The 25,230-nt window shown below is 38.3% G+C and overlaps 1 protein-coding gene and 1 long non-coding RNA gene across 2 annotated transcripts in view; both read left to right on the top strand.

Annotated features, from left to right (window-relative positions):
* Positions 1-8,061, top strand: part of LOC148272810 (uncharacterized) — a 44,741-nt gene extending 36,680 nt beyond the window's left edge. The window contains exon 3 of the long non-coding RNA XR_015824771.1: positions 7,506-8,061. This is a non-coding gene — a long non-coding RNA (uncharacterized LOC148272810). The remainder of the gene's footprint in view (positions 1-7,505) is intronic.
* Positions 8,062-8,738: 677 nt separating this feature from the next.
* Positions 8,739-23,900, top strand: LOC148272809 (uncharacterized). The gene is made up of 5 exons (XM_088239551.1): positions 8,739-13,082; positions 13,801-13,872; positions 14,481-14,517; positions 14,988-15,040; positions 16,513-23,900. Exons 1-5 carry the CDS (start codon positions 8,739-8,741, stop codon positions 16,546-16,548), a joined length of 4,542 nt encoding a protein of 1,513 aa, XP_088095677.1. The 3' UTR covers positions 16,549-23,900.
* Positions 23,901-25,230: the final 1,330 nt, after the last annotated feature.

The raw sequence follows: 25,230 nt of genomic DNA, 5'->3' as shown, positions 1-25,230 counted from the left end.
GTAACGTCTCTTCTCTAGGCGCTTGCTCTCTCAGTATAGCAAACAGCGCCCTCTTAATGGAACGAACTAATCGTTCCCATGCCCCTCCCATGTGCGGGGATGAAGGAGGGATAAACTTCCACTCAATCTTCATAGTGCTCATTTCATCTAGCACTTTCTTGTCCTCGGCTACGTCTCGGAAGGCAGCGGCCATCTCTTTATCGGCCCCGCGAAAATTTGTCCCGTTGTCAGAGTACAAGACAGACGGGTGTCCTCTTCTGGCGGCCATCCGCCGGATGGCTTGGATCGTCGAGTCGGTGCTCAGTGACGTCACCAACTCAATGTGTACGGCCCTGGTTGTGAGACACGTGAACAAGGCCCCGTACCTCTTCTCTTTGCGCCGTCCCATGGTCACGTGTAGCGGTCCAAACAGATCCACTCCGCAATGCGTGAAGGCGCGCATGTGATGTGCCAATCTCGCCGGCGGAAGACGTCCCATCAAAGGCGGTTGCGGTCGCGCACGATCGTTCTTACACTTCTGGCAGTTAGCTACAATCCATCGAAGCTTTGTGCGTATTCTCATCACGTAGAAATCTTGACGCACATCTGCCATAGTCCTCTCAGTGCTTCCGTGATAGCACATCTCATGCCGGTGTCTCAGCATCAGTTGTACGTACAGCTGCGCGGCGTCTAATATTATCGGGAATCCAATATTTTCCCGTACGCCGCTGGCCGCGTATAACCGCGTTCCCATCCTCACCAGTCCGGTGTCGTCTAGCCGGGGCGTGAGGGCATGCAGGCGGCTGCCTCTGGGTAGCGACTCCCCCCGCTTTAGGGCTGTTATGTCGCTGCCAAAGGCGTCGTTTTGCGTTCGCCTGATCCACAATCGCTCAGCGGCTATACACTCCTTTGCGGTTAGGTATTTTCCCACGCATTCTGGGGCGGCACGGCGGCATCGATTCACAAACCGCAGGCACCATGCCGTGGCACGTATAAGCCGTCTCCACGAGCTAAACCGTGCGGCGTCTGGCAGCGCCGCTTGTAACGCGGTGACTATGCGTTCGGCGCGCTTTGCTTCCATGACGGCGATGTCGGGCTGCAGGCCGCGTCCCTTGTGATGCGGCCATTCGCCCTCCTCCCCAGTCAGGAAGGCCGGTCCCCCGAACCAGGCTCCCTGAGGTGTAAGATCAGGCGCGTTGAGGTCCCTGGTGGCAGCATCCGCGGGATTCATCTTAGTCGGAACCCACCGCCACTCTTTCGGGTGGGATAACTCATCTATCTCCCCGAGGCGATGGGCCACGAACGGCGAGAACGCACGGCTGTCGTTTCGTACCCAGCACAGTACTGTCGCCGAGTCCGTCCAATAGACTGTCCTCCCCACAGTGACGTCACTCTCCCGCTTGATGGTGTCTGCCAGTCTCACGGCCATTAGCGCCGCTTGCAGCTCCAGTCGAGGTATTGATAGAGCTCGCAAGGGGCTAACTTTAACTTTACTGCCCACGAACCGTACATGTCTATTACGGTCCGTCTTTTCCACAAAATACGCTACTGCGCACCCCGCCAGTTCGGAGGCATCGCAGAATACGTGTAGTTCCACCCGACTGGTGCGATTTTCTATACACCGCCGGGGTATAGAGCTCTCTGTGCGCTCCACACAGGCTCTCCATTCGGCCCATTTTTCTTGATGGGTCGGCAGGATGACGTCATCCCATCCTATTCCCGATCGCCATACTGCTTGTAATAATATTTTCGGGCGTACCGTAACACACCCTAGAAAACCGAGCGGATCGAATATGCTCATTACCGCGCTCAGTAATTGTCTTTTAGTGGGCCACTCATGTGCGCTTAACGCTATTGTCTTATTAAATTGAAACACAAATCGATCACTGACTGGGTCCCATTTAACACCGAGTACTCGCTCCAAGTACTCACTACCGTTCACTATTATCTCGCGAGCGTCCGTGGCGCGCAAATTATCCGCGGTGGTACGTAGCACTTCACCGTCATTTGAGGACCAATTCGTCAATTGGAATCCTCCCCGTCTTAATATTTCACTTGTTTGATCTCTTAACTGAATAGCTTGTTCCGTAGTAGCCACCGCGGCAAGATAATCGTCCATATAAAAATTGTTTTCCACTGCGCGCGCCGCCTCCGGAAATTCACTCGCGTTTACACAGGCTAACTTATTTTTCACATATTGCGCACTTGTCGGTGAGCACGCGGCGCCAAAGGTCATCGAGGTCATCACCATTGTTTTAATCTCGGCGTCGGGTCGCTCCCTCCACAAAAACATCTGAGCTCCTTGATCGGCGGGGCGGATTTTTATCCGTAGAAACATATCTTTTATGTCCGCCGCAAGCGCTATGCGGCCTTCTCTGAAGCGTAATATGTTACCCCATAGCGAGGTCAGCATGTCAGGGCCGGTGAGTAGTTTGTCGTTCAACGAAACTCCACGGCATCGGCTGGCCGCGTCGAAGACGACTCGCAGCTTTCCCGGCTTGTTCACATTTACTACGCCGAAATGGGCTAAGTACCACTTCCGCGGGAAACGAGCGATCTCTATCGGCGTAACTTCCCGGGCGTAATCCTTCTCGATGTACTCCTTAATTTTCGCGCAATATGCCGCCTTGTAGCTCGGGTCCTTGGCCATCTTGTTCTCGACAGATTTCAGTCTGTTTACTGCGCACTGTCGATTGTCCGGTAACCATATGTTGTCTTCTTTCCATAGAAGACCCGTCTCCCACTGACCGGTTGGCGTTGGTCTGGTGGTTTTCTGTAGAATTTCCATAGCGCGCGTGTCTGTGCTGTTAACACGTGGCCTAGGTTTGACGCCCATAGCGTCCACCGCGTAATTGAGGCGCATTAACTCGTCCATGCGATCCTCTACGCTAGCACTCGTCAGTGTGAGTGTTTTGCTGGCTTTGTTCTGCTTATGATTCACGCATCCGTGCGTGATCCATCCCAGCGACGTCAGAGAGCGTAAATATCTCCCTTTCTCGTTGACTTTCCTAGTCACGATTAAATGAGCGTTGTCCTGCCCAATTAATATTTTCGGTAGCACTTCTTTCATACCGTTTCCCTCCGGAATGCACTGGCGCGGGAGATTTAGACTCGTCATTGTGTTCCCGACGAGCGGGTATCCATTCCCACTTGGCCCACGAATAGTCACTGTGACGCGTCGCGACGCCTTATCCTCGGAACACATATCACTCGCACCATGAATCGTTATCCCGCGCACTCGTCCGGGCGCACCGACACTGTCCGCCAGTTCGGAGTCTATTAAAGTCACATTGGAGCCCTCGTCTAACAGGGCGTAAACGTCGGCACCGTCATTGGGGCCGGTCACGTTCACTTTTATCACTTTGAGCAATACCGGTTGAACTTTTTCGCAGGTGCTCATCACTACATTATCGCGGCCTTCTCGTCGCTGTCCATGTAGTGTCCTATGATGCGTATAGCGACACTCTTCTATACCGCACTTCTTAGCCGCCGGGCATTTACCGGCTAAATGTTTATGCCTCAGACACGAGAAACATAAACCCTTTTCGCGAACAATTTCCCATCGGCCCGCTACCGATTTCGCTAAAAACTCGCGACACTTTTCACTTTTGTGCGGGCGATTGCACACTCCGCACTCGTCCCTTGTCTCGGTTGGCGCGGACACTGTATACACATTGTTCTTTGTTTTCTTTTTGGGAAAAAACGACCCCGCGTCCATTCCACCGGCGCTCATTGACGTCTGAGCGATCTCGCTAAGCCAGCAAGAAAATTCCTTCACGGTGGCGCGTTCGTCTCTGTCCCTCGGTAAGGTGTACCACCACAGAGCCCGCATCGCTAGCGGGATCTTGGCCACCATCTCGTTCAGTAGCTGCGGTGATGATAGGCAGCTCGAGTTCCTTGTCCGCTCCAGAGTGGCGACCATGTTCCTCAGGGCCACGGATAACTCAACTATCCCGGTTGAGTTGGGGCTCTCCACTATGGCGGGTAGGCGGCGCGCTTTCTCCAGCATGTGCGCCGTCACAATCTCCTCGTGGCCGAACTGCAGTTCCAGGGTTTCCATGATGAGGTCCGTATTCTGAGGATCCACCATCAGGGAGGAAACCGCCTCCTTGGCGGCCCCTTTCAGCGCACGTTGTAGTCGGAGCAGGTTTTCCGGCGTCGTCAGCCGGCAGACTTCCGTAGACCTCGTATATTGGGCCTTGAAGGCAGGCCATTCCAGTGGGTCTCCTTCGAAGGCGGGCAATTCCTTTGCCGTAGATTGGCGCGCCAACAGCGCCTCCATTTTTCCATCGTCGCCATCGTGTGATCGTGGGCTCCCCGTTGATCCTCCACGTAGCGCGGTGGCCATCTCGGTGATCGCCGCAGCCATCTGCGCGATCGGGTCCGAAGAGCGGCGTACCCAGTCTCCGGTTTGTCTCTCTGCCACCCCAGCTCGTCCGCTGGGGCCCGCATCTGCCCTAGGAGATTCCATTGGGGGTCCAGGTGCGGTCGGTGTCTTCTCAGAGCGCCTCAGGGCGGCGCGCAGTTTCGCAACTTCAGCCTGCAGAAGTTCGACGGTGTCCTCCTCGGAAACCTCCTGTGACGACGCCTCGGTACCCGTCACCGTGGATACGACGTCGGCAGGGGGGGTGACATCAGAGGTTTTCTCGGCGGAGCCTTTTCCAGAGCGAAGTGAAGGCGTCATCTTCCACTGGGATGTGGCGTCCGTATAGCAGCTCCGATCCGGTGAAACGAAGGACCACAACTATATACACGACACCTCGCCGTGCATACAGTTGAACTGTAGATAGGAGGTGGCTTGGAGCTGCTATTTGACCGGCTATCGGGTGATAGCTTTCTTCAGGCTTCAGTTTTCTTCTTCAGAAGGGCAGGCGGCGACATCAGAGGCGGAGAGGGCGTAGATATAATAAAAACGCAGTCTTGGTTATACACTATACACACTTTATTCAATAAAAATACAGAGGTTCTATCAAGTAATTTGTACCGTGCCGCAGTCGGGCACGGTACGAGACAGCATACATAAGCCGCAAGGGAGAGCGAGAAGGGGTCGGACTTTCCCGGCTTACGCCGTAGCACGCTCTCCTATTGGCTGGACAATTTCAGATATTGTTTTTACACGTATGCTTATAAGATAAAATAACTCCCTCGAGATGAGTTTTACATGTAAAGGGAGTATGTAGGCCTCTTCCCCGTATCTTATTTAATGTAGAAATGATACAGGGAAAGGTCCTACATACTGAGAAAAAGGGTGACATGAGTTTTAGAGGATTTGACAGGGTCTGATTCCCCGCAATCTGATACAAATATGTGGCTAGGGTCTCGATATCCTAACTTCTGCCCCTGCGAGTGACATAATTAACCGTCTTTATTTTAGGGGCAGCTAGTTAGATTACAAATCGAGACTCCTAGCCGAAAATAAACATAAAAACATGATATACAAATATTAACCTAAAAACACTGGCACCGCACACTCTCGTCCGAGCGCCATTCGTCGCCCTAGCGGCCACTCGGGAAGCTTCAGTCGTGGCCGGGGGTTCGACCGTCTCTCCGCGGTCATTCCGTCCATTTTCCCCGTGCAGCTACCATCTCCGCCTGGGCGCCCGCAAAAGGGCCGCTCGGCTTGGTGTCGGTGCCTAACGTTTGGCGCTCGTTCGCCGCGTCACAGGCCGTGTTGTACGTTGTATTATCGCACGCGCGGCGATGTCCGATACATACGCCTAGCGGCGCAAATGCGAAGCTCTTCTTAGTTACAGTGATGCACTGATCATTATCATCACCATTCCCTTTCCGCACTTTTTGCGGATGGATAATTTATATTGCGCCGTTTTTGTGAAAATCACCTCAAAGGCGCTGTACAATAAATAAATATCCCAGCACGTCTTGCAGCTACAGAGCGCATGGACAATAAGAAATCTAGCCCTATTTACATTTTTAAAAAAATATTTGACAATGAAGTTTAGAGTTTTAGTGATATTTTGAAAAATGAAATAAAATTCAAATTTATAAAAATAGAAGTTAGATTACAAGTCTTGCAGCTACTGAATGCATGGACGGTTGGAATTCTAGACCCCATTTACTAAATTGGAATATTTGATAGTTGATAACATTACCTATTGAAGCTAGATTACTAGTCGTCTTGCAGCTACAAAGTGCATGGACCCGTGAAACTCTAGCAACTTGAAATTATCAATAAAGTTACAAAAATAAACATCGAGCATAATAGTAAATTTGTAAAGTGTTCATGCGCGGCCTCCGTAGTGTAGTGGTCAAGACGCTTGACTCACGCACGGAAGGTTCCGGGTTCGATTCCCGGTGAGAACACAAAAATTAAAATGTGATTTTTCTCAAGCCTGGGAGCTCTGTGATGTAATTCACCACTGTAATTAGGCCTCCTGGCCTGTTGTGGTGCAAAAAAAATTAAAAAATGATAAAAAGTAAACAATAAAAAACTAAACAGATAAAGCACCGTTTCAACACTATGGATAACATAACAGATAAAAATATCCAAAGGGTAGCTTTCATAGATTTTGGGTAGTCACTGTCGCAGTGTCGCACATGTGCAAACACGCGTTGTTTGCTAAATTCCTGGAAGATACTATATTAGTTTTATATCACCCGTCGATGGGAGAAGTGCTTTCCCGAAATTGAAGTAGTGTTCTTGTAAAATAATAAAAATTGCGTAAAAAAACACTAATAATCAAGTTTTATTTTCATAATAATTTAAAATGAAGTGTTACGAAGTGAATGCCCATTCAATTAATTACAAAAATAAATGTTTACTGATATAATATAATACCAAACATCTTGCAGCTACTTAAGAGCATGGACGAATGGAATTTTATAAACTTATAAATGTTTTTTTTAGTTTTGTTTAAGGCTGCGTAGTCTGATAAAAAGTAAGGAAATCATACTATTTAGCCTCAAATATTAATGCTCATATCGGCCGTTGAATAGCTTTCAAATTTTGATAAAAACACAGAAGAAATTAATTATTTACAACTTACAACCAAAACATTATTTTTAAAAACAATTGACAATATATAATTCCATAAAAAAGGTAAGAACTTAAATAATTTAACTGTTTTATTTGTTTAAAACGATCCTTGAAGGCATATAATTTCACAAAGAATTAAAGAAAAATACAAACAAATGTTTATAATTAGAAATACTAAAAGTTTTTATACAATCTAATATATGCAAAATTTCCATAACATTTCTGATTCTAATTGTTTTACATTGATATTAGATAAATATACATATATAAATATTATTCGAGAGAGTTAAATTGCCTTGTAAACCGCTTGTCACAAATAAACACATGCTTAAAGACTAAACAGTTATAAAATGACGTTTGAGAGTTTCCACTGTTTTCTTATATTTTGGTTATAAAATGTTTTACCACAAATCATAGATTTAAGAATCACGAACTTTTAAATATGTATAATATTGAAATAAGTCAGTCAAAACAAAACTTTCAAATTTTGTTTTTGTATATAAGTATTAAACTATGTCTTTTTGGTTTTCAGACTGAGCCACCGATCCATAGCGACATGGAGGATGCGACGCAAGATGATTCGGAGCTCTTCCGTTGCTTGACGCCGCCTCTGGAACCCCTTTCTAACTTTTTATCTTCGGATAGACTAGATATTATCGTCTCCGACGTAATGTTGCATATCCAAACATATTCAAAAATGTCCGGGCTGCTGAGAGAAGATTCAAGTATAAAGTCTTCCTGGATAGACAGGATTAAGAGTATAGGTAAAACTGATCTCTGTAACCGAAACCAATCCAAGATAAAATCTGCACTCCTAAATATTGATGGCTCGATGCAGGGAGGACTGCTAGGGCAAACTGCGGTGACCCCCGCTCTAGTAAATATTCTAAACAATCCTTCGGATCAAGATGGACTGCGGAATATTAATGCGGATGTTATTAACAACAACATGAACGAAAACGAAAATAAGAAAAGAAAACATGCCGATGATGAAAAACTGAAGAACTCAGATACAAACAAACCTATAGAATCAACCATTCTTATATTAAAGCCGAATATCTTAGTTTCGAATCGTACCCTAAATGAAAGTAACAAGAAGAATGATATTAAAAAAGTACAATGCATCGAACACTCGCCAAAAATTGCTAAATATTGTTTTTCACCTAATCCAAAAAGACAAAAAATGGACACTAAATGCACGAGTGAAAACAACAATACTTGCGATAAAACCGTTACTGTGAAGCAAGAGAAGAAGTCAAATAAAGTTTATTCTATGTACAATATGTTAATGCTCTCAAACTATGTGGTCCAATGTGTCGTTGGAGAATTTCAAGACTTGGAAGAATCAGATTTATACTTTATATATTCCGACACCAAGTTAAGAGATTTCTCTTCGAATAATATCTTCGTAAACATCTTAATCGATATGACTTATAATTGGATCAATGCCAGTAAGCCGTATGCTATTAACATTAATATTACAAAAGAAGAGATATTCACAATTTTATATAATTTATATCACTCTCATAATTGCAAAAATAATACAAAAATTTTGAAACAGGAAATTCCGCAAACAAAAATAGAAGAAATAAATATAACGAATGGTTCAAATAAATTAGCTTCTACACTTTGTGATTCTGAAGTAACTGATAATAATACACAAGGTGCCACACAAAACACATCCATTAATTCAAATGTAATTAATGACCTAAAATTTATACAAGAGAGTACGAGTGATTCCAACATATTGGATGATAGCGAATCTATGCGAGACAGTACTGTGAAAGTGACTAATGATCAAGGATCTGTTCAAGACAGTACTGTCAAAGTAACTAGTAATCAAGGATCTGTTCAAGACAGTACTGTAAAAGTGACTAATGATCAAGGATCTGTTCAAGACAGTACTGTCAAAATAACTAATGATCAAGGATCTGTTCAAGACAGTACTGTGAAAGTGACTAATGATCAAGGATCTGTTCAAGGCAGTACTCGAAAAGTGACTAATGATCAAGGATCTGTTCAAGGCAGTACTGTGAAAGTGACTAATGATCAAGAATCTGAACGAGAGAGTACCGTGGAAGTGACTAATGATCAAGGATCTGTTCAAGACAGTACTGTCAAAGTAACTAGTAATCAAGGATCTGTTCAAGACAGTACTGTAAAAGTGACTAATGATCAAGGATCTGTTCAAGGCAGTACTGTCAAAATAACTAATGATCAAGAATCTGTTCGAGACAGTACTGTGAAAGTGACTAATGATCAAGGATCTGTTCAAGGCAGTACTCAAAAAGTGACTAATGATCAAGGATCTGTTCAAGGCAGTACTGTGAAAGTGACTAATGATCAAGGATCTGTTCAAGGCAGTACTCGAAAAGTGACTAATGATCAAGGATCTGTTCAAGGCAGTACTCGAAAAGTGACTAATGATCAAGGATCTGTTCAAGGCAGTACTGTGAAAGTGACTAATGATCAAGGATCTGTTCAAGACAGCACTGTCAAAGTAACTAATGATCAAGGATCTGTTCAAGGCAGTACTCGAAAAGTGACTAATGATCAAGGATCTGTTCAAGGCAGTACCGTGGAAGTGACTAATGATCAAGGATCTGTACAAGACAGTATTGTGAATGTGACTAATGATCGTGTATCCGTACAAGACAGCACTTTGAAAGTTACTAATGATCCAGAATCTGTGCAAGAGAGTGCTCTGAAAGTGACTTATGATCAAGGATCTGTGCAAGACAGTACTGTGAATGTGACTAATGATCATGGATCTGTACAAGACACAATTAAAAGTTATTCAGAAGTATGCAGTGACCTAGGATCTTTAGAAAAGGATTATCCAAATACAAAATTCTCCCTCGAGGAAGAAACTACTAGAATTTTCGAACATTCTTTATCCACTGAAGAACTGCTAGATCAAAGCAGCATCTTATTGAAACCAATATATTCTCTCTCCATGTCGAATGTCCTTGAAGAGAATTATTATGCACTTCGCGACGAAATTTCAGATGCCTCGAACTCATATCCACAGTGCCAAAAACATAAGACATATTCTTCAGAAAAGTCATCAAGTATAACCCAATTTGACCAAGTATTGCCACTTTCTGAAATAGATTGCAATGTTAACATTTACAATGAATCAGCTACTGAAGTAGAGAGCTTATTTAAATCGCCCGACCCACCAGTTCACCGAGGAATACTGTCAAGGAATACTTTTAAAATACAAGTAGGTGAGCGATCTGAATCTCCATTATCTCAAGCTGAAAAATGTATAATTCTGAATGATTCGACTTTGTCTACCACTGAAAAACTCCTAAAGTGTACTATATTAGAAGATACAAATGTTGAAAAATCAATGTCAACATTTAGAAAAAACACCAATCAGATTTCAAAAGCACCAACAATTCAACCAAACGATTCCCCAATCGATAATCTTAATTCACTCAATGTAGCTCTGCCATATTTTACTGTAGGTGGTAAATCTTTTAATGTAAGAAACATCTCGCAACAAGAAAATGTGGACATGGATGCAAGTACCCCTAAAAAGAGAAAAGAAACAATTTCATTACGAAAGATCTTTTCTCAGCCTGAAGGTGCTGCTGCCGTGGCACAAAGTGGAACTTCGTTCAAAACCAGACAGGCCCCGAAATCTAAAGAAATAAAGAAGTCCATTCCTCGGAGAAGAAATAGTGTTCTAGTGTCACCGCTCGAGTCATCGGATCTTGTGCCTTTATCTTTTCCTAATAATTCGGAGCTTTGTTCAACTAAAGACACGGCGCTTCATTCTTTACCCGTGAGAAGAACTGCTCAGGAGACTGTTACATCAAACAGTGTTCCTACAACACAAGCTGAGATTGTTCAATGCTTAGGAAGGAGTATGCCTAATTTAACTGAGGTGAATGATTTTGATGATCATCAATTCCAAGCAGCAAGCCTTGCCGTTAATGGTGATACTTTGCCGAATACTACTCTCCGTTATATACAGAAGGGAAAAATATCAACAGCCAGTATGTTAATTACTCAACAAAATACTCCCACTGTCGGATCAGATTTACCCAGTTCAGAAGAAGTAGTTTTTCACTCCAATAATAAGAAAATAAATCAGGCTATGTCTCCTAACATTCCAATTAATTCTCACCATCAGATCACATCCCCTTATATCCCCGCACGCAGAAATGTCGTAAATGAAACTCCTGAAATAGATTCAAGAAGTGCGGAAAATAATCATCAAAGTTTGAATTCAATAAATAATCAGAATAAACCTCTAAATACCCCAATTTACGGAGGCTTAGAAACTGAAGCTATTGGAAAAGTGAAAAATATACATCAGTCGACTTTAAAGTTACTTACAACTACCGAGGGCAACGCTCAAACTTTTGAGAATGGTCAGTGGGAAAATTGTAATATTCCCATCACAGTAACCTCACAAATAAGTAAGAAAAAATCTTCAGAAATAAAATCTAAGAAAAATCATTTTTTAAGGCAATCAAAAACACCATATCCAAATGGACAAAATGTAAACAGTTTTACCAAAGAATGTAGTGGGACTATCTCGCACAGACCCGTAGTACCAATTTGTAAAAAGACAGACCATTCGTACCCTCCTCCGGAGAGATCGATAAATGGTTTTCAAGGTGTCAGGAATATTACCCAGGGCCCTAGTACTAATATTGGACAAGTAAACTCTAACGGAGAGTCTATTCCGCAAAGATCCTTAGTACCCATTCCTCAAGTGACAGACCATTCGTACTCTCCTCCGGAGAGATCGATAAATGGTTTTCAAGGTGCCAGGAATATTGTCCAAGGCCCTAGTACTACTATTGGACAAGTAAACTCTAACGGAGAGTCTATTCTTCAAAGATACTTAGTACCCATTCCTCAAGTGACAGACCATTCGTACTATCCTTCGGTTGAATCAACAAATGGTTTTCAAGGTGTCAGGAATATTACCCAGGGCCCTAGTACTACTATTGGTCAAATAAACTTTAACAGTGAGTTTATTCCGCAAAGACCCTTAGTACCCATTCCTCAAGAAAGAGACCATTCTTGCCATCCTCAGGTAAGATCAACAAATGGTTTTCAAGGTGCCGGAAATATTTCCCAGGGCCCTAGTACTGCTATTGGACAAATAAACTTTAACAGAGAGTCTATCCCGCAAAGACCCGTAGTACCTACTCATAAAATGAAAGACCATTTATATCCTACCCCGGTAAGATCGATAAATGGTTCTCAAGGTGTCCGGAATATTCACCAAGACCCTAGTACTACTATTGGACCAACTCTAAACTCTAACAGAGAGGAAAGATCGCTTTCTTCTCAGCAATCTGATCAGATCTCCAGTTGGGTTCCTTCGTGTCAAAGTCACGAGAATGCTAATTTACCCCATGCTTCTCCTTCCACCGGTGCTGCAGTGGATTACCCAAATCCACAAGCTCATTCAGGATTACCTAGAACTTTAAATTGGAATCTGAATGCACCATATCCTCATACCGATACACAACAGCCGAGAAAACAAAAAGTCACTAATAAAGGTACCAGCCGGAAACCTAAGACTCGGAGTAGATGGAATGAGCCGAATTTCCATCAGAATGTTAACTCAGTCACAAACTCCTTGGGAATAGAGCATCAACAAACGCATCTTTATTCATCTACGGAAACTACCCGAATCTCCACACACTATTCACACTTGTCTAGCGGGCATCAGAATGTAAATCAACCGTATCCCATTAGTTTTAACAACTATTACGAAACATCGAACAGTTTTCAAGAACAACCGACAATGGGAAACCATTTGCAGAATGGTTTGGCCTCTCAATCTCGCAATTTACTAATCTCGCAAACTGTAGAAACTCAACCCTTCAACAGTAAGTACGCGGTAGTGGGAGAAGCCGTGTCATGTGGCCCTCAGTATCAGGGTGTGCCTTACTCCGGGCAGTCTTACGCCCGTCCGGTAGATCCCTCCCAAGAGATGCGACCTCCGCCACCATACTGGAACTCCACTGTCCACATGGTAGATAGACAACCCGCCCCACACAGCTTCACACTCAGCCAAGCTCCGAATGGATTATACAACCAACACTCCTACACACCTCAGGGCCACCTCATGCAAGTAAGCGTAATTTTATTGTTACTTGTAATTTTTTTTTATTCAGCTGTAATTTTTTTCAATAATATGTTAATATTATAGTTATTAAACAAAATAAAACCATTTCAAAGGCAGTAATGAGATCAGCCACTGATTGCAATATGATATTGCTCTAAAAATTCAAATGACTGGTGCTTGGATATTCCAAATGTAGTTCTATATCATGGGCAGAGAGGGTTCGCAAAGTATTTAGACACATGAAAAAAAAAAAGAGAAATACCGAGTACAATTAGGAAAAGAAAGCAACGAGTACTTTGGACATCCTATGCGAGGAGTGCAATACGTAGAAGACGTATCTCCTGGCTTGAAAATTTAAGGTAGTGGTTCTAAAAGGCACACCTGGTTTATAACTAAACCATTTTTGTGAGGGTCTGATGTCTTTCAAGACACCAGCTCGCACGCTGTGGGTTCACACCCTATCTGTGTACCTATAAGTCTGAAAGCACTATAATTCCTTAAAAACACTTTGGTTTATGTAAATGATCAATAGTTTTTATTTTTCTAGACATAAACTAATATTGATTTTCTATTTACAAAATTACAGTATTGAAAATGTTGCCAAGTTTGAAAACTCCTCAACCCTTTGCACCGAAACTCACTTTATTGCTCTGCTGACCACCAAGTAAACTATGCTTCTTTACTGATAATTATGGTGTTTTTTATGACATGTTTTTAATTTTAGGCTCCTCGTTATCCACTCATAAGTGTTCGTAAAGATTTGCGAGAATTCCGACCCACACATGGTGCATTCAATGTGAGTTTCTTATCTAGTATAAATATAGTCAACAACTCTGAAATATGAACCTTCATTTTAATATTTTGTTTACAATTCAATAATTTGATTCTGAGTCTGCTTGTTGGTTACAATGTGAATCATTATGTTATGATAACAATGAAATTCTTTAGGACGGGAATGGCAGACTTCACAATTACGGGGCTTTTGTCTTGTGGTTGGCTGATTTCAGTGATCACCTTCTGTGCTCTACAACACTCACTGTTCTGCCTATGTTTAGACATTCACATTTCTTCCTTCTGTTTATTTTTATAACAAATCTGAATTGATATTATTAAATTTATATAAAATACTGCAATGGAAATGGATTTTTGTAACTGGAAATTACAAATTAATTAAACCGCTTTTGTTACTGTTCATGTAATTGCAATTTAGTAACTAGGAAGAATGACCATATCTGACATAAGCCCTCCATATAATGTGCCAAAATCATACTGTATACATTTATTTCAACCAGCCAATGACAGGTCGTGAGCCTAGACTTCTATATAATATCTTATAATGTTCATTAGACACTTTAACTAGACTAATATGTTAAAGTTTAGGCTTATATTTTTTTTATTTTCCAGGTGTTGAATCATCCTCAATCTAATGGAACATTTTTAGGTAAGGATAAATCATATTTTAAAATAGAATTAAAGATATAATACAGATACACAAATAGCTTATATTTTCTGATCTATTTGAGCCTTTTTTCTTTTTAGTTTTTATGTCTGCCATCGAAGAGAATATTAGTTCACATGGTAGGATGTGGCAAATGGCACTTTTAATTTTTAAGTTTTCCTTTACAGCTTCCTGTCAGTCATACGAATTAAATTAGATTTTTAAAATGTGGTCTAAGATTTATATATCTTGCTGCTGACAGCCCGCTACATACACCCGCACTCGATTTCTCGATTAATAATAATACGGTCTCAATAGATAGAAAATTAAATATGTCGCCGTCTTAAACATGGACATATGAGTAGTATAATAAAATTAAGGTCCCGGGGGTCGCCAGATTTTTGTCATAGGGGTTGCGTATTCAAAAAGGTTGAAAAACACTGCCCCAAAGTAATGAATTTATTATTTTACAGAACAACATTCTAGAAGCGCCGCGTGGCTGCCGTATATGGAGCAGGAAGATGCGGTAAGTTTTGAACTTATGTAGTTCAAAATTATTTTTTTATGGACCCTTAGTAAATTAAATTTACATTCAGAAGGTTTTTAATTGTAAATTATTTAAATAATTTTAACAGTAAATACAGGGCCAGAATATCAACCATCGCTGCTCTCTGCAGCTGTTAAACATGTTGAAATCGAGCCCTCTTATGTGCAGCGGCCTTAAGGTTATTTTTTACGACAATGGCCTTATTTAAATTTTCAGATATTTTATTACACTCGGTTGCTGAATGCATTATGGCAATCGTGGGAAGAAGATCATTGACGACGCGTCTTTCTCACCCATTTGCGTGTTGGTTAGTTCTGTTCATGTACATGTACATGTTCACACCAATATTTAGTTTGTCGTAACACATCTCATTGGTGGTATTCGTTTGTCGGTTGTCCGTCATTGGTAGAAGCTACTGTAGGAATGTTTGTCTCATTGTTAACCATGTGATGTTTCTCTACTTACTTAGAACCGACTGTAAACATTGTAGCTGACCACGTAATATTGTTTTATGTAAAACAATATATTACATAATTCACTATGATCCTACATAATATTTATTTAAAGTGCAAATTTATATAATAAAGTTTGAATGTTGACATACGACTCTCTTTAATTCCTGGAAAATGGTTGGCATTGACTGTGTTAAACAATACGATGTAATTGAAGCCAATTATTTTTTATAAAAACCAACCATTACGCCTTTTCTCTGTGGGGGTAAGAAGAGAGTACACTCTGTCTGATTGATAAAAATTAATGTAGTAAAAACTAAACACTCGTAACTCTCAAATCCCACTGCTGCCAGAAACAGACATTTTCGCACAACAATATTTATATCAGGTGTTTTTTTGTCATGATGGAACTTTTGATTAGTAATACCTTCTCTTGTCAATCTAATAGTGGCAGTTTTTTTTTTACGTTTGTGCTCAGTAACAATACTCAAATTAATAATGGAACATCTTGCTCTCGATCAACACTTGCAAAGTGTGTAAATTTAGTTTAAAAATCAAAGTTCAATTCTCCAAACGTATAGGGCCCTTTGTAAAACCATGAATTTACTGCGCGACAAGTTTGGCGACAACATCATTTCCAGAAATGGTCCTATTAATTAGCCTCCATGATCCTGCGATTTGATGCCATTGGATTATTTCCTATGAAGCTATGTTAAGTCCATGGTCCATAAAAACAAAGCAACAACTCTTGAAGCATTGGAAGCCTATATACACATAAACAAAACACCCATTATATGGGAAATAATAACAATAAAAAAGAGTTGAGACAAATATTTGCTACTTTTCTTTCAATGTTGTATTACACTTAAAGAAACACTCAACATCAATATACATAATATAGATTTGTGTGTAGATGTAAAAATGGTGCTGGATTGATATTTTGGCTATTCATATGAATGTTGTATGATATGTTTTAATGTTGAGTTTATTTTTTTACAGTTGTCAAATTTGAATATCCATCTTGTTGACGAATGAACATCCGGACAACGGGAAAAGAGAACGAGATTGATGAAACTTGCGCAGAAATTTTTATAACCATCCTGGAAAATGCACAAAATAATTGAAAACAGTGGCATTATTTTTATCTAGCAATTGACATAACTTTTTAAATAAAAAGCAACATTATTCGAGGAAATAGTCAACAGAATTCGCTACTTTTTTTATCTAATGACTTGTTTGCTTTTAACTTGTAAAATAATACACTTAGCTATCCTTTCCTTAACAGCACATATTGTAATAACTCATGTCGTTTGTATCAATGATCAAATATTTCAAATATGTATTTATGATGATTGAATTATACTTGTCTGGGTTAAAATATTCCCAGTAAGAATTGTTTTGAAAAATTGAACAATTACACCTGCAGGATGTGAAAAAAGAAGTAAAATCTTATGCCATGTTTCATATAAGATTTGTCTCTTCATGTTTCTTAAAAATGTAATTTTGACAAAATGTTAGCCATTTCTCGCTCTTCATTTATATATTAGAATGGAATTGCCTAGTTTGGAACGGGGTATGTACCCTTGTTAGCTGGGCAAAGTGAACGTAAAACTGTATTTTTGATAAAAGGTGTAAATAAATAAATTTATGTTTGTTATTCTGTAAGCAAAATGGCTTCCAATTTATACCAACTATAAATAATTAGCATTGTGCCAATTATGTGGGAGTACTTATACTGCATTTAAAAACATATGTACTTTGTTATAATAAGTCTGTACTAATGTAGTCTTGCCATTTTTTTCCGAATCTGATAATAATGTGATTTAGGTAAATGCTATAAACTGATAAGTAAGATTTTGAAATTCCCTAAAGGTGAATTATGTTTTTGCATTACTGTAAGTTATGCGTGGATTAACCCTTTCCACTTGAATGCATGGTCTGCCGTATTACTCGAGTGCCGTCGCTATGGCGGCAAGAAAATAAAGTCTTATTCAATATTTTTAATATATTTGGTTTTCAAGTTTTCAATATTATTTAAGCGAGTATCATTTAAGTGCATTGAAATAATAATAAGTTACGGAACTTGGTCAAGAAACGAGTAATAAGTCATTCAGATTCCAAATTAATGCAGAAGTATTAAAATGAAAATTAATATTACAAAGTGTAGCCTAAGTTACGAAAAATTATTTAAAAAAAGTTTTATTATCAAGTTGGTTTTGCATATAAATATAATATTTCGTCCATCTAAGTTCAATGAGAGCCAAAAAAATGAAAATTTGTATTTTTGGCGTTTTCAGTTGAATGGGACAAGCCGCGTTGATGGGTACATTTGAATTTCGAAATTTACCACTAGACTGCTTGCTTTTGATTAAATTTAGTACCGCGAATGAATGCTCCCTATTAAAGAAGCAAAGCAACATCGCATGTATTTCAAAACCCAATGCAGCGGATGAAACTTACAGCGAATAAGCCATATGTATCTGCCACAATTAACTTCGTATAGATGCATACGATAGTAAAATAATAAATCTAATATAAATCAACAACACAAAGTAAAATGCATTTAAATTTATTTTTCTTTATTTTTTTTACAAAATTTAAAGGGTTTTTTCTTCCTCCCGAACATTTCGACAAATGGTTCTTCCACGGTGTTCAACCTACACGGAGGATATAATCAATGTGTGGTGGAATTATTCTGTACCCATATAAAGTTGTACGTAAGGCTAAATGATATGCTAGTTCTGCAGATAAGGATGTTTTGAGAAGTGAGATACCTGAGAGTATTTTGGTCAGAGATAAACGAGTCCCAAGAGCGACGCGTGTACTCTTCTGATATATTATTACTGCATGAGCTAACTGCGCGGAGAAACATCATACTTCAATGCTTACTGCGCTGGAATATTGCTGTCACATTTCAATGTTTTAGAGATTTTTGATTCTGAAAATACATCTTTAAAAATAAAGTAGTCGATGATGAAAGGTAAATGGAAAAATTCAGGTGGAAAAAAAGCAACACAGGTGTATTTCGAAACTTGCGAAAGTAAATCTGTATTTAACGTTGGAAAATATTTTGTAAAATATCTTTATAGACCTGGGCTTGGAGGGCGAGAACTATTCACGGGGACCCGTCACAATAGATCTTCACAGGCCGCAGTGACGTCAGTAGCTTGCGTAGCGCTGACCCCCACCACTAAGAATAAGAATACCATGAAAAACTTTGAGTAATCAATTTTCAAGGCCACTCTATTCCTTGCATACCTATTTTAACAAAAACATTTTTATTTTTAAAATGTATATTTTTATAAACTTAATTATGTTTTAAAAAAATGTAAATACTTAAAAAATGCCTCGAGTTGGCGGTATGCACAAAGCAAAAGCCTTTTGAGTGCAAAGGGTTAATTAACATTAATTTGCTTTAGTCGAAGATAAATTATTCAATAAATGTTAGTAAATATTTGTGTATGACCACTTACCGACTTTTCTATGTCTACCTACTAGGTTTCGTCAGGACACTAATCACCCTAACATGTAAAATCCACTATAAACCTTCACCCTAATAGTTGCAGGAAAATATAAAACAGGCATGCTGATGTGATTCTTGTTATTAGAAGTCGACACCAACATGCACTGATTTTTTTGTTGTTTATCTTTAAGCTTGTGGGAGAAATAGTTGGGAAAATGCCACTAAAAATGCATTATGTAACTTAGTAGACATTATAATGATAAATATATCTCCCTTCCCCTCCTTATCCTCTCTTCATGCGTCCTTGTTCTAATCCCGCCCAATTTACAATAACTTACTGTTTTTTTTTTAAAAAGTGTATTTTTTTTTATTATTAAAAAATACATATATACATGAAAATAAAATGTTTACGTGTATGTATAGACTTATATGTATTTATATAAACAACAAACAAACCATCACGCCGTTGCCCACATCACTCTATCTTTGCATACAGATCTCGCAATTTCTACATTCATACATCTTCTCATGCACGCACGCCAATTATTCCGACTTTTGACATGTCCATCTTCAAGTATTTGTTGGATTTGGTCATGCCACGTCTTTCTCGGTCTTCCTCTATTTCTGCATCCATCAACATTCACATTGTAAATATTCTTAGCTGTTCTTTCGCTGTCCATTCGTTCTACATGTCCAAACCAGCGCAGAGCTCCTTTCTTGATTTTGTCGATAATGCTTGTCTCAGCCTTACATAATGTACGGATCTCAACATTTGTGCATCTATCGTACACAGTTTTACCACACATTCGCCTGAGAGATCGCATTTCAATTTGTATTATATTTTATTTACTAACTTTGTATGCTTTGTGGAAATCTGTTATTGGTTCTGAGTTTATACACTGTATCTGTTTACCATAAATATGTATGTAGAACTGTTGGTTTTCCAAATAAAATAAAATAAAAATAAGGGGAAAAAAAGGAAGGGAGGAGTTTGAATTTACTAGGCATAAGGTGACCATTACAATGGAACGTCGTATAGTGGACTATATTGAAAAGTTATTTGACTGTTATTGTAAGTGCTGGTTTCTTCCATCTCCGACAGATCAAATCCGTGCGGAGAAATATTCCTATAGATGCAACTAAAGCTCTTGTAAATGCTTATGTCGTTTCGCGTCTAGATTACTGTAATGGAATATACGCAAATATCCCAAAATATCAAACTAATAAACTTCAATCTGTTTTCAATGCAGCAGCGAAGCTTATTACGGGAGTAAAAAAATATTCTCACATCTCGCAACATCTTCGAAATTTGCACTGGTTAAAAAGCCCAGAGAGAATAAAATACAAGCTGTGCTGGACAGTATTCAAATCCCTTCATGAAATGGCTTCAAAATACCTATCGGACCTTTGTATTAGGGAAAATACATATCAAAGAAAATCTACTCTTAGGTCAGCATTTGATTCAGGAAGAGGAAAACTTATTGAAATCCGGCGCTCCCCAAACACTAGATTTGGAGATCGTGCTTTTGCCGCCGCCGGCCCCTCTGCCTGGAACCAATTGCCTTCAAACTTACGAATCATCGACAGTCCCAGTCAGTTCAGATCCCAACTAAAATCCCACTTCTTTAAACTATCATACCCTCAATTTTAAATCTGGAAATATAATGTATCACTTAAGTTTAGTTAGAATGTAAGTTTAAATATACAATTGTAAAGCGCCCTTGAGGTGATTTTTTACAAAAATGGTGCTGTATAAATCAGCCAAATATTATTATTATTACTGGGATATTATTTTTCAAAGTTAGTGTAATAAGTGTCCTGTCGAGACCGCTGTTGGTTAAAGGTTATATAAAAATATTTACTAACATTTATCAAAATGTTTGACCATAAAGTTAATGCTTGAAATATTCAAAAGACATATTATGTATTATTAGTCTAGTTTATGTTTGCTTACTCAAAATCATATATATGTTATTATTGGCTCTTTTTTCTATAACTGTTCTTGAAGATTAAAAAAATATTGTAGTGTAATCATAAATTTGCAATTGAGTTAACTAACTTCTAGTATATTTTATTGAAAAGATTTTAATTTAGACTTTACGAAAACTTTATCAAAAATCTTTGCTCTTTGAGTCCCCTCAAACTGTTTTCCAAAGGTTTTTTTTTCGTATTCATAGTTAGGAAAAATTATTTTCCTAAATGTATAGATTGAGCTAACAACTTGGGTTACTAAATTACAAAATTAAGAAAATGCCATATTTTATATGGACTTAATAACACCATATTGTATTATTATTGACTAGGTACTTGTGTAAATGTACAAAATATGTATGTATAACATTTAGCTTTAGTAGACATTAGCTTTTGATAAAATTTGGAAGATGTGATATAGGGAAAAAAACAGATGCAATCTTATACATGTCTTATTTCTACTACTGCAATGTAATTAAATATTATTGTAATTAAAATGACTAAATTGTAAACTTAAAATTCAGATTCAGAATTTGACGGTTCTGAATTTGTAATCTTGTATGCATAGAATTAAGAATAGTCCAGAAGGAGCATAGAATCATATTTGAATACATCGTACTTTGTCCAAAAATCCCCCCACTATGCTCCACTTTCGCCGCGCGCATTCGTAATGTCGCACGATGGGAAAAAATATAATCATAACACAAATGTAAGGTAAAAAAAAAAGCAATCTGTTAATTTCTTAAAAATTTTATTGTGCACGTGGAAATATTGATTGACACAGCAGAGTAGATAAATAATAAAGGTGGTCAAATATCCACCACAGAGTTGTTTAATCCGAGGTCCAATTTTTATTAGTTTTCTCATTAGATGAGCAAAGTAGGGTAAAAAAAATTACTACCCTGGCATCACTAACGAAATGTTCATTTTGATTTCTTTGACAATCTGACAGATGGAAAAATAATTCAATTTTTAAGTAATGTATTTGCTACTTACACATTCATTTGCTAATTACATATGAAATGTGATCCCATCCTGTTTCTTTAAGATCCTAGCAGTATTTCTACACTTTAAAAGGACACAACACGGCATAGTTTAATTCAAATCAAGAGTTGCGTACTGAGCGACGTCTACAAAGAAACTAATAGGTCCAAACGTAAAACTACTCATTTATAAGTAGTTGATGCTCGTATGCGGTTTCTGGACTATTCTTAATTCTATGCTTGTATGTATTTGAAAACATCAATACAACAAAATTTTTTGGAATTTGTTTTAATTTTAAATTTGAAAAAATTGTATCCTTTGACTCGCATTTATGGTTATTTACTTTTTTAAATTCATAATAATTGAGTTTTATTGTTTTCTGTCACAAAGTAGCATATAACAGCATTTAATTTATATAATTTATTTCCACATAAGTAGATTTAATAAAAAAATATTCATTTTGGTGTCTGACTTTACCGATTGATTTAGATTTTAAAAAAATATATTTATTCGGTTTTATCAGCAAGTGATCACTTTAAGCAGCCTATGACGGATCATAAGCCCTGTAAATGCTTCCATGTTCTCTTAAAAAAGTTCTTATTTGTTGAAGCATCTATCAATCTCTATAAACTCCCCACTACTACCACCATCACGCCATTTCTCCATAGGGATAGGGAGAGAGGATGGACCGCCACACAAGTCTTTCCCGACATACATTCCTAGCACATTCATACATCTTGTAATACATGCCTTTCGGTTATGCCTGCTTTTGACATGACCAGACTTAAGATATTGGTCATCTATGTCCTACGTTGCCTTTCGTTCTCGCCATATACCTGACCAAACCATCTCAGTGACCCTTTCTTAATTTTATCAATCATACCTGTCTCTCTCCCAGAATCTTAAATGCTGTACACGTCTACATTGATTTGGCCATTGATAATAAGATTTTAAATAGAAGTATACGAATCGAAGGGTATTCTCAGACATTGCCTAGTAGGTGAAATAATTCATACTAATTATTTCTTTTACTTCACAGAAATCAACAAATGGAAGGATTCTTAATGTTCTAAAATGGGCAGAATGACGAGTGTTAAAAGAGTTCTCCGCTTCTGTTAAAATATTAATGAAATGAATCTGACACCAGTTATAGTTCTTATTAATTTATCTTATATCCTCATTTCATTTATATTTTGGGCTACTTTACAATCAAATACTCTTGATATTAAGATTTGGAATTCATGAAATATTTTTTAAGCCTTTTGGAAAAGACTGATACTAAATACATGCAGTACATACAGTATTTAAAATATGTGTAACTGAATTTTATAATAAGGATTTAATATTACTAAGAGAAATGAAAACATGTCAATTCTTAGTAAACAAAACTACAGTAAGTATTTAAATGTTCTTCACTTAATTTATAATATATGTTTATACTGCCGAGTCCCGCTGTCAGAACATTCAATAAAAAATTGTATTATGAAACTTGATAATATTTTAATACAATACATATATGAATGTATACACTTATGATTTTTTTTAAACTCGTATTAAACTCAACTTAAACAGTGGTAGAAAAAAGAGGTGGGAAGACTGACCAATCTATTCAAATAAAAGGTTTTAATATTATATATTAGGATTTATTTTTTTACATGCTTTAATACGTTGTTACAAGTTGCTTTTACCTCCTAATATACTAACCACTCTCCTATCTTTACAATCTACAAAGCCGAAGTTAGCCAATTAGGCCGGCAGATTTTTTCTTAAGCCCGATGTATTTTATTTAATGCCGGATACTATAATTATTTCAAAGTATTATTTATAAATAGTTAAATAGTTAACAGACGCTTGTGAAATGTATTTGCTTGTTGCACTTCTGGAAAGAAGTCGTGCATCCTTAACTTTGTAAATATTTAATAGATTTACAACAGAGATGGAGAACCTTTATTAAAAGCTAAAATGCAAATTTCTTTTTATCCTTTTATTACCTCTATCCTATTGAAGAATAGTAACAAATTAATTAATTTATATACACATTGCTATATAAATATACTACCTATTTTATTTTATTTTGTTTTTTTTCACATACGTATTGAAACTTTTATTGGATGGTTGGATGAAATTGCCATTTGGCAATAAACCTGCCACCATAGAGTTAAGAATAGTTCAGAAGGAGCGTAGAATCATATTTGAATACATCGAACTGTGTCCAAAAATCCCCTCACTCTGCCCCACTTTCGCCGCGCGCATACTTGAAGTCGCCGCGTAATGTTGCCAGATCGCAAAAAATATAACCATAACACAAATGTAAGATAATTATTTTTAAAAAAAAGCAATTTGTTAATTTCTCTAAAATCTTATTGTACACGCGGAAACATTGATTGACAAAACAGAGTAGATAAGTCGTAGGGTCATTTAATAAGAGTAATTGAATTAATGAATTTTAAACTTAAAAAAGAAAGCAAATTTGATTTCACATAAAACTGATGTTTTTATGTCGTGTTAAATAATATTTTATGTTTTAAAGATAATTTCGGTCAAATGTCCACCACGGCGTTCTTTAATCCGAGAGATCCAATTTTCGCTAGTTCATAGTTGAATTCAAATCCGGAGTTGCATTCTGAGCGACGTCTACAAAGAAACTAATGAGTCAAAACGTAAAACATATATTACGATATTTATTACATTACCAAATTATGTCTGTTTTTATCATATGATTGTGATATTATGTAATATTAATTATGTAATATAATATAATACCAAAGGATATAAATTTGTTTAAATTTCAAAGACAATCTCTATGCTAGAAATATTTAATGATGTAATGTTATATCATCTTAATAATACAATATATACTTTAAAAAAAATATATGTTTGCATTCTTATTACGTACAAATATTTCAATATTGTTAACCATATTCTTCTAGTGGTAAATACCTCCTGACTTGGAATGCTCGACACTAGCCACAACACAACACGTCTCTATAATATATGTAATAATATATTATGGCTATACTGACATTGAAGGATATTGAAAGGAGGGTGAGTGCCGGGAACAGGGTGAACGGTGCACTGAAATCTACTTTGGCAAACAAACGTTTATCGCAGGAGGCAAAACTAGCAGTTCCCAATGGAGTTCTAGTGCCAACTCTAATGTACGGGAGCAAAGTATGGAATTGGAAAAATTATGATGAAAATAGGTTGAATGCTGTCGAAATGCGGTCCCTCAAGCGAATGTGTGGTAAAACGATGAATGATAGGTGCACGAATGTCGAAATCCGTGAACTGTGTAAGGC

The sequence above is a fragment of the Micrasema longulum genome, unplaced genomic scaffold, assembly GCF_059751315.1.
Source record: "Micrasema longulum isolate JH-2025_06_02 unplaced genomic scaffold, ASM5975131v1 h1tg002185l, whole genome shotgun sequence".
NCBI classification, from domain to species: Eukaryota; Metazoa; Arthropoda; class Insecta; order Trichoptera; family Brachycentridae; genus Micrasema; species Micrasema longulum.
The sequence above is the reverse complement of the archived record's forward strand: the minus strand, read 5'-3'. Positions and strand labels throughout refer to the sequence as shown.